We start from the raw sequence: 13,179 nt of genomic DNA, 5'->3' as shown, positions 1-13,179 counted from the left end.
GCCAAAAAAACTTGTAATCTCCACCAAAATTTATTAAAATTACACATATTAAATCAAATTTCACATATTTAGGATATGTGACCTATGATTCAGTACATATAAAACCTATATACATTTCATAAAACTCAGTCATAATCATCCTCCACCTTCTCTACCAAATCCATCCCTCGTCTTCACCCCCACAACCAACAACTCCCAAATATTATTAACACTAAGAAATAATAGGAAACTTGAGAACAGCTTTTTGATAAGTCAACAAAATATTCCAAACCAACTGCCTTTTACCTGTTTTTGAACACCTAACATAAAGAATGAGATGTTAGCAAAACAAAAACTCTGGAACAAAAAGGTGAATGGATTTAAACAAAGCCTTATGAATGTATCAGTAGAGGAAGATGGTTTATGAAAGGATGGGTCTGAATGGGTCTGAAAAAAATTTCTCTGAGACAGTACTATCTACATGCTAGCAAAAGGGACTACTTTAGTTACTTATAATTACCCTTTATTCATTCCAGATCTATAACTTCTTTTAAAGCCAACAGAAATGTTTAGAAATACATGAATTAAAAAAAAAATTGATGACAAGGCCCCTAGAAAAATAAAAGTAAACAGTAAATAAATTTTGGGCTTCATAACGACAAGTATACACTAGACAACATGACTAGTCCAACTAGTCAGAAATCTGCATATTAAGTGGACAGATGACCCTAGGTTCAAGCAGTAGAGGTTTTTCCCAGAGTCCTTCTAAAGAGGATGCTTGGTCCTCTTCCAGTAGAGGGAGCAAAATCATAATATTCTACTCAGGCTACAAAAGAGAAGGGAGGGTTTATGAGTGCCTTTTAAATATGTTAAAATCTACCTAAACATTTCAAAAAAATGTACTGAAAATACCACTTGAAACAAATAAAATCAAGCTAAGGGAAAAAAATAAAGATTTTATCTTCTTTAAACACTTGAAAGCTCTGAAAGGAATGAATGGTCCCTACATGTTTAATTTTAAATACTGTGATATATTACATTGTCCACCAAATCTCACAGGTAACCAAGGAACTAAAGCATTTTAGAAATCCTTAATTTAATGTGATTTCAGACAAATGATAAAATATTACATTAAATACCTTTTTATTATAAAAGCAACATGGTAGCATGACAAAAACTATAGAAAACAAAGGAAAGTATAATTGTACTACCCTGACTGAAAGAATCTATTTTAATATTTTTTTCATATGCATATTTTCATACTGCTATGAGAAAAAGCATAATTATAAAAATGTTTATTAAGTGCTTACTACATACTAAGCATAGTTCTAAGTACTTTTACATATTATAACTTTTTAAATCCTTACCAAAGCTCTACTACGTAGATCCTGTTATTATTCCACATTTGAAAGGTAAAGCAAATGAGGCACATAGAAATTCTACAATTAGCTAAAAGTCACACAGCTAGTATGTAACAGTAGCTAAGATTCTAACCCAGGTAGTTTGGTACCTGAGCCTGTACTCTTAACCACTTTACTGTGATCTTAATTTTGAATTATACTTTTCCCACATCATTAACATGGTATTCGGTATTAGTCTTCAAAGTCTTTTTAATGTTTGTGATAGTCCACCTAATACACTATGATAATAAACTATGATGCTTCCAACTGTCCTGTATAGATAGCAGGAGATAAATATCTTTGGGTATATTACTTTTGCCACGTTTGGGGTATTGTAATAAAGTATTTTTATATTCAAACATACAACCTAGTTGTTTTCCAAAATATCTGTATCAGTTGACAAAGGTCTATAAGTTCCAATTTCACCATAAATTCACCAGCATTAAGCATTAACTTTTTTTCTAATACATAAAAATGAAACCACACTGCAAACTGAATTATTAAAGTTGTATATTATTCTGAATGTTTTATTAGCTCAACTTACCTTTTTATGAAATTTCAGCTCCTATGCTTTATCCAGTTATCAACTGAGGTCTTAAAAGTTTGCTTATAAATTTATATGAGCCCTTTATAAGAGTACTAACATGATAAACATTGCGATAAAACGTTCCCAGTCTACTGTTTTCCTTCTAATTATGGTTAAGTTTTCCTTTTTGATAATAAATTGTTTCATTAAAGGCAATTATAATTGAAAGTTACAAAAAGGTCTTAAAACCTATTTTCTAAATATAGAAGTTAACGTATTGCTCTGAGCACATCAATGAATAATTTCCAAATGTAAGTCCGTTAAAGCAACAAAACCTGTGTCAAAATATGCATATTCACATAATAGAATGACTGAGTTTGAGCAACCATGGATAGGTCTCACATAAAATTAACTCAATGAGTAAAAGTCCATCCTACCCGAAATTATCAAAATAAAAGAGCTACAAACCTGTCGCTGTAAATATAGGCGATTTCTGTCATGTAAATGCTGATGATTCGAAAGTGATGAATGCCAACTGCGAGCTGGACTGTGCAACTGAGTTTGAGCCATCTCTGAAGGCCGAGTTACCAGATGTGAAGTAAACTGCCGTTCAATGTCATGATCTAAAACATGACTTGAATGATCCTGTCCAAATGTTGCCTCATCAAACTGGGGAAGGAGACCCTCCTGCAGGAGGTCTTCTGGGTCAAGTCCCGTGAATGGCTCAGTTTGAGACTCTACTTGATGAAGTAAATTCTCTTCTAAAGATGAAAAGCCATTAGTTTCTACGTGATCATTGAAATGGCCCATTTGAGTTCCTGAGTCAACAGGATCTGGGAAGTTCATGTGCACAGGAGATAATTTTGAATTGCTATAATTACCCTGAGGATGTGATGAATGCAACATTTGGAAATTACTTGAATTCAACGATGTATTGGGATTTAGCATATGCTGAGTGGAGTCTTGCTTGATTCCCCTATGAGGTGAAAAGGAATTACTTCCAGTAAAATCTGATAAAGCCTGATTTGTATGATTAGGTGCAAGAACAGCAGAGGACTGCAGAAGACTGTTGGGTGAGACGTGATTACTGGAAAAGGAATAATGTGAAGAAAACTGCTGTGAATTACTGACAGAACAAGAAGTCATATTTGGAGAAGGTCCATTAAAATTCCCTTCTTGGTGATTGCTACACTTGAGGAAGTGTACTGAAGGATTTGATGTTTGAGAAAATTGCTGCATTGAAAGAGACTGTTGCGACGTAGATGCATTCGTAATTTGTGATGGGTGGCTAACACTGACTCTGTGTGGACCAGAAACATTAACATCCATAAAATTTTTAGACTGGCTAAGAGAATTTTGCCCTGGGTTAAGACTGTTTCTGTTTTGCTGTGAGCGTAGTGAAGTGCACTGTGTTTGTTGTTCACTGGCCTGAAATAAGGCAAAGTCATGGTGTACCACAAAGCTTTTATTTGGATGCATAGGGTGAGAATGTCCTTGTTGGTGGAAAGGAGACCCATTTTGATTTGAAATGCTGGTAGCTGTCTGATGGCCCCACATTGGACTGCCATCTGCTACATCTGGAAACAAACCATTGGGTTGGTTTTGGGGATGGATTGGAGAACAATTAAATTGAGAGTGTGGAGACAACACGTGTTCAGCTGGGCTACCAAAAGGCTGATTGACCTGGTGAAATTTCATTGAATCAAACTGATTTAACTGCTCATAATCAGTTATCTTCTGATGTGTTGGAGTACCTTGAACATGGTTGAGTGAGTCTATGTGCAAAGGTTCAAATTCTGCACCCAGGTTCAATTCGTCGACTAGTGAAACAGGTCCTGGCTGTACAAATGCATCATCTGACAAACCTTCTAAGGTCTCACCAAAAAGATTGGCATCATCAAAAAAGTCCATCATTGGATCTGTCATCTTGAAAAATCCAGTGACGATCTGAGCTGTTCACTCCAAATGAAGTATATTCAGCTTCTCTGTAGTAGATACTATTGGATCATTTCCAAAGGTCATCAACTAATCCGAAACAGGTCAATGTTCATTATTGCTCTAGATAATGACATGTCATGAAGTGTCAGAATCCTAGGAAAATAAGAAAAAGCAATCAAAGTTTAATGATGAGTATTCATTAAAGTTCTACAAAGTTTATAAATGATTTTAAAAACCTACAATCTCAGTGTACAGTATTTTTTATAGAATAATTCATTGCAAAAAGCTCATTAATATTCCTTACAAGGAAAAAAAAATGCTGGTGCATGGGACATGACTATATGCATTTAAAAGTAATAATGCATATTACTTTCATTTTGAAGTTCATATATTTTGATAGAATGTAAACTTTGAGAATGGTATGTCAGACTTTCATGTAGACCATGAAATGGCCATCACTCCCTAGCATCACTCCCTAGCAGCCCTGGCATGCATAAAAAATGTATGTATTACACTTGAAAGCAATGTTAAGATAGCTGACATCAGACCTTCTCAGATTGGCCCAAATGAGATGAGTTAGCTATCTGGTCAGTTGACAGACCATGCAGACAGGTGATAGGTTGGGGATGTTCCCACATATTGCTACCATGGTCCCCTTGCCCACCCCCATGGAAGATGAGCCTTCCTAAGAACCAACTGATTTAGATATCCATGTAGCAAAAGCAAGCACCTTCCTGTTAATAGTCATATTCATTACTCTGTCCCTAAGTCTCCCCCCTTGTCCCAGTAGATCATTTGGAATACAAATATTGCTTACTTACTAAACTGTGCAAATAAATGTGTGGTGACAATCAAACTAAGGCAAAAATAAACAGTAGCAGCTTGAGCTAAGTAATAAATTAGTCTTATGATAGTCTTAAGAGGAAAAAATGATTACATTTATGTAAATATATGTATATATATACACACACATACACGCTACTTCTGTGTGGAAAGGATCTAATGGGTTACTCATTAACATGAAATGGCTAGCTAATTTTCTTCTAGGCCTGTATTATTCCAAACATTTTTTCATAAAGGCAATTTATAGCTCTGCCCTACTGTCTTGCACAGAGAACCACAAATGGAGGTTCCTGCTCCTCTACATATTAGTTTATTTAAAAATTAGTAAAGGCCAGGGGCGCCTGGGCGGCTCAGTTGGTTAAGTGTCCAACTCTTGCTCTCGGCTCAGATCATGATCGCATGGCTTCATGGGTTCAAGCCCCACTGGCAGTGCGGAGGCCGCTTGGGATTCTCTCTCTCACCCCTCTCTCTCTGCCCCTCCCTTACTTGCGCTATCTCTGTCTCTCTCAAAAAAAGAAAGAAACTTAAAAAAAAAATTAGCAAAGGCCTAAGAAACTTTTCCAGAACTTCTATTTTGGGAGGTCCATATTAGGAAATACAAATTTCCTAAATAAATGTTCGCTATTTTAATGTAGAAATACTTTTGAAAAATTCTGAAAAGTAAAACCTACCAAAGTCTATATTAATTGTAATTAGAAATTGACTCATGGTTAAGCACAATGGTATCCAAGTGCTTTAACAAATATATGATTTTAGAAGTGAAATACAGAAAAAAATTATTTTTCTTGATTTTATAATTGTGAGATGGAACAGATGAAGGGCTATGTGGTCTGCAATGAACAAAGCCATTAGAAAAATATAAGGTAGGTTAAATCACTTCTCTGGAGCATATCTTATTTTCAGCTTCAGACTCCAGACTAGGGAACTTTTATGTATACCTAAGTCATTAATCAGGAAATCCATGTCTTATGCTTTTATATGGATGTATGATTATCAAGAGGAACATAAAATGAGATACAATGAAAGTTACCAAATCCAATACATCACCAAATATGAGATACATCATTACCTGATATAACATGAAGAAAAAAAAATGCCGTCAATTAAACTATGGCACTATACCACTTCACATTTTTATTTTATAATGAACGAAATGACCTTTTTAAAGGTTTTTTGACTTAGTCTTATTCCAAAGGATCTGACAAGTAAATGTGGAATTGCTGTCATTTCTTCAACAAATATTTGCTTCACTAATATTAAATTTATGCTCTGCTACTCTGTTTCTGTGCCTCTCTATGTAATCAATGCCTTTTTGGTTAAATACTGAAAAACAGAGTATATTTGTAAAGATATTTTAAATAACAAACACATGTGGTACTATTGAACGTAGCCCAACTGAAGCGATGGCAAGATAAAGAACCATGACTAACTTTGTGTACACACAGACAACGACTCCATGACAGCCACCTGGGAAATACTGACTGAGACACATCCCAATTTCAGAGATATTAAAAGGGGGAAAAAATATGCATCTTAGGATTAACTTCTTAAATAATGAGAATGTATTACTTCAAGAGTTCAGAACCCAGAACTATAAAAATCTACTGCCCAACTGAATGTTGACAGATATGACATTAGTTCATATAGTTCTATTTACTGTGATAACAGTGAACTTAAATATAAATAAATATAAAACATTATTAATTTATACAGATTTACTATTTGTTCTTAAAAAACAGTTCTTAAAAAAACATTTGTTCTTAAAAAAAACAGTTAAAGTATTTTTAGGAAACTGCTCTGGAAATAAATATGTATCAGAGCAGTAACAAAACAGTCCATACAGGAAAGAACTGGTACAGTCTTTGCAATTTTGTACATGATGGTAAATTATGCTAAAGCAGAGTGTTTTCTACATTTATATAACCTGAAGCTTAACAAAAATATGGGAGAAGTAGACATTTTAATTAAGAAACCAAGTTTGGGGGCACCTGGGTGGCTCAGTCAGTTAAGCATCCAACTTCGGCTCAGGTCATGATCTCATGGTTCATGGGTTCGAGCCCCACATCAGGCTCTACCGTGACAGCTCAGAGCCTGGAGCCTGCTTTGGATTCTGTTTCTCCCTCTCTCTCTACCCCTCCCCTGCTCACGCTCTGTCTCTCTCTCTCTCTCTCTCAAAAATAAATAAAACAGGGGCGCCTGGGTGGCTCAGTCCGTTGAGCGTCCGACTTCAGCTCAGGTCATGATCTCATGGTCTGTGAGTTCGAGCCCCGCATTGGGCTCTGTGCTGACAGCTCAGAGCCTGGATCCTGCTTCGGATTCTGTGTCTCCCTCTCTCTCTGCCCCTCCCCCGCTCATGCTCTGTCTCTCTCTCTGTCAAAAATAAACATTAAAAAAAAAAAATTAAAAAAAAATAAATAAAACATTAAAAAAAAAAAGAACAAGTTTGCCATTTTCTCATCCAATAAACATTTATGGATAAACAACAACCTACACAAACTCGATGATAAGTAGTAATTGATACCTGAGGGAATTTAGACATGTAAATAGAACATTATCAGCACGTTACTTGTGCTTTGCTAAAAGTACATAAGAGGAACATCTAATAATGAAGAAAATGAACATAAACACCGATACTATACTAAGAAGATACAGATTCCATATGTGATAAGACATATGTAAGTAGTCGACCTTAGTTATAAAAACTGAGACTGAAGGTGAACTATGAAAAAATGCACAAAAAATCTAATAAAGCCATGTTTTCTGATTTGAACAGTTTATTCTACAATTGACACAAGGCTCATTTAAGTTCTTAAGATCTAGTGTTGTAATTTATTCTGTAAATGTACCATTTTCTAACTTTATGAAAATATCACATCAAGCTTGTTTTAACTTGTTGTTTAATTAGGCAAATATTTATGGACTGTCTATTATATCCAAAGCAACTTTGTAGAAACTGCAAAAGTTTCTGCCCTCAGGAAGTTCAGAATTTAAATGGAGTAAAAAGGGGGGAATGGCATGAGAAAAACACAGTACATATTGAATAAAATATGGTAATTGTGTCCTAAGAGAGGCACAGGTTCATCGAGAAGATAATTTATAAAAATAACATTTTTGGCAAGTTATTCAGGAAAAACTTCTGGGAACAGTTAGCATTTGAAGAAGTCTTATTAGAAAAGGACTGGAAGGGAAGGTCAAAGAATTCAGGAATAAAGAAATAGCATGAAGGAAGTAAGTACAGTATGACCATTGCAGAGGGTATATACAAAGGAAGAAAAGTAGAAAATAAAGGCAGAAATGTTAAGTTGGGAGTACTGCTGTAGGGGGCCTTATGGATTAAGTACATTAAAAGAATACATTTGGGGGACAGAATTCTTCTAAGGTTGAGACAAGTATTTAGAATCAAAATAAAATTACTTCTCTATCTTCATTTCTATATTTACTGGATGCCAATGACCTGAGGATCAAACAAAACGGATTCAAACATCAAAAGGACAGAATCCCTGCCTTCACAAAGTTCATAATCCAGAGGGGAAGAAAACACATAAACACATAGTGATATATGCCTTAGCAGAGATGTATACACAGCACTATGTTATGGTGGCACAGATTAGATCGCAGTTAATTATTTCTGGAGAAGATCGGCAAAGGCATAGAGATGAGCTAACACTTGAACTGGGCCTTAAGAGTAAAAACAAAATCATTGAATATGTGTTCTGAAACAGGATTTATGTATATAAACATACTTCAATTGTAAGTTGACTTCCTCAATATCTAACAGTTGCTTTCTTTCCAAGACATCTCTATATTCTCCAAATAAATCTCTCAATATTTTTCTACTAAATGAATTAGTCTTCCCAGTAAATTCTACACACTAAGAGTCTCATCCCATTTAATACTAAGAGCACTGATCCCTACCAAATTATTCGTTTTCTATTAGTCATCTCTTCAGCATTTCTATACATTAAATTTGTGCTACATTAATTTTTACTTTGTTTATGAGCTACTCATAGCTATTTCAAATTTATATTTGGAGAAAATTCAGCTTCAGAATCACCTGATTCAACTGTCTAGTAACCTGTGCATACTACAAATAACACTCCATTATAAATCTGTATTATATTTCTTTTTATTTTCTCTCCACTAGACTATATACCCTCGGGAAAAAAAAAGGAACACCTTTATCATCCTCGTATCCTTAGTATGTTGCCTAGCTTAGTAGGCACACAATAAATTTTTGCTGAATCAGTGGATGACTGCATAAGAATTAGAAAGAACATGATACCTAAAACGAAACATAGACCAGAGTCCTGCCTCTTCCACTTCCTAGCTGTATGATTTTGAGAAGATCACATACTATTTGTTTTCATCTGTAAAAAAAAAAAAAACAACAAAAAACAAACCCAAAAAACAGAAAACAAATAACACATAACAACACAAACTATTAACTACAGTCCTGTCTGCCTCAAAGGTGAATTATAAAGTACTGTATTAAATAAAGGAAGCGGTAACCCCTATTAAAATAGGAAACAGGTGTTTTACAATCCTTTCACTCTCTTGCATTATTCCTAAAACTGGCAAGGACACAGTGGAAACACTACAAGAAATGCCCAGAGGTAAAGGAGGACTTAGCATTTAGAGAACTACTCAATAGTGTAGTGTGGCCAGAGCATACTACTAGCCAAAACAGAGATGTTGAGAGGCAAGCAGAGGTCAGATATCTAAGGCTTTAAATTAGCCATGTTAAGAAATCTGGACTTTATCCTAGAGGCAATAGGGAGCTATTTCACTGTTCAAAATTTCTCTGGCCTAACACTTGATTAACTTTTTTACTGTGGTAAAATTTGAAGTTATTTTTGGATAGCAAATAGCAACTCTCTCAATAACAGTGACCAAAACACTTAAGTTGTACCCAGAAATATTTATCTGTCATTTTAAAGAATATCTTTACTTGGCAAAATAAAAAGCTGGCAAACTTCAACACCATTTCTTTATTAAAAAAAAAAAAAAAAAAAAAAAAAAAAAAGATCTATTAACTTCTAGAACAGTTCCTGTTAAGGAAACTACTTGAATATCTGTTAAAAATGTCTTTAGAAGTTCAATTTTCCTCCTGCCTTCCTAGGATTGTTTAAAACAAACCTAATTATGACAACCTTCAAATTCTTGAAGACTTATGTCTCCCCTACAGCTTCTCTTTTCAAAGCTATCAGCAAAAATTTTTCCAGCTTATTGAAATGTGAAAAATCCTATATAAAAAATAAAGAGATACTAGAAAATACCCTCAGATGAATAAAAATGAAAACACAAGCAAAAGTTATGATGCAGCAAAAGCAATGGTCTAAGGGAAATTTATACTTGTAAACAACCGCATTAAAAAAAAATCTCAAATCGATAACCTAACTGTACACCTTAAAAAAATAACCAAACTTGGGACACCTCGGTGGCTCAGTAGGTTGAGCACCTGACTTTGGCTCAGGTCATGATCCTGAGGTTTGTGGGTTTGAGCACCGCCTCGGGATCTCTGCTAACACCTAGGAGGCTGGAGCCTGCTTTGGATTCGATGTCTCCCTCTCTCTCTGCCTCTCCCCCGCTCACACTCTGTCTCTCAAAAATAGACATTAAAAAAAATTTTTTTTTTAAAGCAATAAGCAAACTAAACACAAAGGCAGCAGAAAGAAATAATAGAGCGGAGATAAATGAAATAAAGAAGAGAAAAACAAAAGAGGAAAATCAATTAAATTTAACATTAGTTCTCTGAAAAGATCAACAAAATTGACAAGAAGATCCCAATTACTAAAAACAGAAACAAGAGAGGATATTACATATAAGACTATAGAAGGACTGTATAAGTCCTTTTTATATAAGAATAAGTCCTTTTTAAATAAGAATAATATGAACAGTACACACCAATAAATTGGATAAACTTAGATGAAATGAACAAATTACATGTCATGTAAACTACAAAAATTGACTCAAAAAGAAACTGAAAATCTAAATAGACCTATAACAAGTAAGATTGAATCTGTAATCAAAAACTTCCCAAACTTCCCTGGACAAAAGTCCAGGACCAGATGGCTTTAATAATGAACTCTACCAAATACTTAAAGAATTGACACCACCAATTCTTCTCAACTTGTTCCACAAAAATAAAAAGGTAGAAGTACTTTCTAACTCATTTTGTGAGGCCAACATTATGCCTGATAATGAAGCCAAAGACATCACAAGGCAAAAAACTCAAAACCAAAAAACAAGACACTAAAGACTAATATCTCTTATAAACATAGATGGAGAAATTGTCAACAAAATATTAGCAGACCAAATCCCACAGCATTTTATACATATATGTACATATATGGTGTATTATATGAAAAAGTGAGAATTATCCTACACATGTAAAGGTAATTAACATACAAAAGTCAATCGATATAATACACTGCACGAATAGAAAGAAGGTAAAAGAACATCATCATATCAATTGATGCAAAAAAAGCATATGACAAAATCCACTACCCTTCCAGCACCCTTTCATTATAAAAACACTTAATAAAATAGGAATAGAAAGGAATTTCTTCAATATGATAAAGGCCCTATATAAACAACTTAACACCTAACATCAAACTCAACAGTAACAGAATGAAAGCTTTTGTCCCCAAATCAGGAACAAGACAAGGATGCCCACTTTCACTACTTGTATTCAACGTAGACTGAAGGATCTAGCCAGAGAAAACAGGCAAGAAAGTAAAAGAAAAGCCATCTGAATTAGAAAGGAAAAGGTAGAATTATCTCTGTTCACAGATTACATGATCTTGTATGTGTGTAGAAAACATACACACAAACTGTTAGAGCTAATAAACAAATTCAGCAAAATTGTAGGATACAAATCTATGCAGAAAAACCAGTTGTAGTTCTGTGAGACAGTAATCAACACTATGTAAAGGAAATAAAACAATTCCATTGGGGGACCTGTCTGGATCAGTTGGTAGAGTGTGTGACTCTTGACCTAAGGATTGTGAGCCTAAGTCCCACATTGGGTGTAAATAAAATAGAAAGAAAGAAAGAAAGAAAGAAAGAAAGAAAGAAAGAAAGAAAGAAAGAAAGAAAGAAAGAGGAAATTATTAAACATAGAGATTACTTAAAAATAAAATAGAAAGGGAAAGAAAGGAAGAAAGAAAACAATTCCATTTACAATAGCATTAGAAAATAAGATACTTAGGAATAAATTTAATGAAAGACATGTAAGATGTGTACACTGAAGACTATACATTGTTTTGAAGACAAAACACTGCTGAAAGGAATGAAGGTAGATCTAAATAAATGGAAAAACATCCTGTGTACATGGACTGGAAGACTTAATATTGTTGAGACGACATTAATACCCAAAGCAATCTACACATTCAATGCAATTTCTATCAAAATTCCAATGACTTTTTGCATATACAAAAAAACTCATCCTAAAATTCATATGGAATTTCAAGGGACCCAGAAGAGCCAAAACAATATTGAAAAAGAACAAAGTTGGAAGACCCACACTTCCCACTTTCAAAACTTACCACAAAACTACAGTAATCAAAACATGTGGTATTGGCATAAGGATAGACAATATAGACTGACGGAATAGTAGGGAAAATCCAAAAATAAACCTTCACATGGTCAACTGATTTTTGACAAGAATGCCAAGAACATTCAATGGGGAAAAAATCATCTCTTCTCAACTGATGTTGGGAAAACTGAAGAGCCACGTGCAAAGGAATAAAGCTGAACTCTTACCTTACACCATAAAAAAAATTAACTGAAATATATCAAAGATCTAAATTTAAGAGCTAAAACTGTAACACTATTAGAAGAAACCATAGGGGCAAATCTTCATGACTTTGGATTAGCAATGGTTTCTTTAATATCAAAAGCACAGGTAATAAAAGAAGAAAAAAAAAGATAAATTGAACTTCATAAAAATTAAAAACTTGTGCACCAAAGAATACTATCAACAGAGTAAAAAGACAACCCACAGAACGGGAGAAAATATTTGCAAATCATATATCTGATAAAAGTTTAATATCTAGAATTTATTATTTCTAAAAAAAATTTTTTTTTAACGTTTATTTTTATTTTTGAGACAGAGAGAGAGCATGAACGGGGGAGGGTTAGAGAGAGGGAGACACAGAATCTGAAACAGGCTCCAGGCTCTGAGCTGTCAGCACAGAGCCCGACGCAGGGCTCGAACTCACAGACCGCAAGATCATGACCTGAGCCAAAGTCGGCCGCTTAACCGACTAAGCCACCCAGGCGCCCCAATAGCTAGAATTTATAAAGAACTCCCAAAAACTCACTACTATACTCAACCCAATTTTAAAATGGACAAAGGACTTCAATAAACATTTATCCAAAGAAGATATAGGAATGCCCAATTAACAGAGATACTCAACATCAGTCATTAGGAGAACGCAAATCAAAATCACAATAAGATTTCACTTCACAACTACTAGGAATATTATTTTA

General features: G+C 34.4%; 1 protein-coding gene across 6 annotated transcripts in view; it reads right to left on the bottom strand.

Moving 5' to 3' along the window:
- CHD9 (chromodomain helicase DNA binding protein 9) overlaps positions 1–13,179 on the bottom strand; it is a 233,692-nt gene that overhangs the window by 151,864 nt on the left and 68,649 nt on the right. For all 6 annotated transcript variants that reach the window (XM_019455939.2, XM_053906106.1, XM_053906109.1 and 3 more), the window contains exon 2: positions 2,374–3,996. In XM_019455939.2, the coding sequence (XP_019311484.2) occupies positions 2,374–3,831 (1,458 nt within the window). In that variant the 5' untranslated portion in view covers positions 3,832–3,996. The remainder of the gene's footprint in view (positions 1–2,373; positions 3,997–13,179) is intronic.

Source organism: Panthera pardus, unplaced genomic scaffold (assembly GCF_024362965.1).
Source record: "Panthera pardus isolate Hobbes unplaced genomic scaffold, ASM2436296v1 HiC_scaffold_18, whole genome shotgun sequence".
Taxonomy (NCBI): domain Eukaryota; kingdom Metazoa; phylum Chordata; class Mammalia; order Carnivora; family Felidae; genus Panthera; species Panthera pardus.
The sequence above is the reverse complement of the archived record's forward strand: the minus strand, read 5'-3'. Positions and strand labels throughout refer to the sequence as shown.